We start from the raw sequence: 870 nt of genomic DNA, 5'->3' as shown, positions 1-870 counted from the left end.
AAAAAAAAATTAATTAAAAAATTAAAAAAGAGAAAACACAAACCCTTGAGGCGTAGAGAGGTTGTTTTGCCTAAGGCCACACAGATAGAGGCTCCAGTGTGTTCCTTGAATCCCCTCTCCCGCCAGACGTGAACATGGAGGCTCCAGATGAGAAGTCCATCATCACCTATGTGGTCTCCTTCTACCACTACTTCTCCAAGATGAAGGCTCTGGCTGTGGAGGGAAAGCGAATTGGGAAGGTAGGAGGGAGCCAAGAAACGGGGGAGGGCGGAGACCTTAGGAATGGCTCCTGGGTCTCGGAGATTAAGTCTCTATAGAGATGCCCAGAGCCATTAGGACAACCATCCTCTCTTTACAACGGAACCAGACTCCGTACCTTGTACTTGGAGTTTTCTCTGTGCGGAACGAGGCTGACTCTCCCTTTTTTGCTGGATCAGGTCCTGGACCAAGTGTTGGAAGTGGACAAGATCATAGAGCGCTACGAGGAGCTGGCAGCGGAGCTGCTGGCCTGGATCCACCGCACCGTGGGCCTCATCAGCAACCAGAAGTTCGCCAACTCCCTGAGTGGGGTGCAGCAGCAGCTGCAGGCGTTCACCGCCTACTGTACGCTGGAGAAACCCGTCAAGTGAGGCTCGGCTCCCGAGTGGAGGGGTGGTGATGGGCGCTGAGATGGGGACCCTGAACTCATGCCTCCTCAGGTTTCAGGAGAAGGGGAACTTGGAGGTGCTACTCTTCAGTATCCAGAGCAAACTGCGCGCCCACAACCGGCGCCTCTTTGTGCCTCGGGAAGGCTGTGGCATCTGGGATATTGACAAGGTGAGCGCCTTAGTTTGTGTTTATTGCTGTGAAGAGACACCATGACCACAGGGA

The 870-nt window shown here is 53.6% G+C and overlaps 1 protein-coding gene across 1 annotated transcript in view; it reads left to right on the top strand.

Moving 5' to 3' along the window:
- The window catches only part of LOC106144452 (spectrin beta chain, non-erythrocytic 4-like), a 30,922-nt gene extending 30,061 nt beyond the window's left edge, over positions 1 to 861 (top strand). The window contains exons 8-10 of the mRNA XM_013355335.2: positions 127 to 239; positions 438 to 625; positions 699 to 861. Coding sequence (XP_013210789.1) covers positions 127 to 239; positions 438 to 625; positions 699 to 861 — 464 coding nt within the window. The remainder of the gene's footprint in view (positions 1 to 126; positions 240 to 437; positions 626 to 698) is intronic.
- Positions 862 to 870: the final 9 nt, after the last annotated feature.

The sequence above is a fragment of the Microtus ochrogaster genome, unplaced genomic scaffold, assembly GCF_000317375.1.
Source record: "Microtus ochrogaster isolate Prairie Vole_2 unplaced genomic scaffold, MicOch1.0 UNK115, whole genome shotgun sequence".
NCBI classification, from domain to species: Eukaryota; Metazoa; Chordata; class Mammalia; order Rodentia; family Cricetidae; genus Microtus; species Microtus ochrogaster.
The sequence above is the reverse complement of the archived record's forward strand: the minus strand, read 5'-3'. Positions and strand labels throughout refer to the sequence as shown.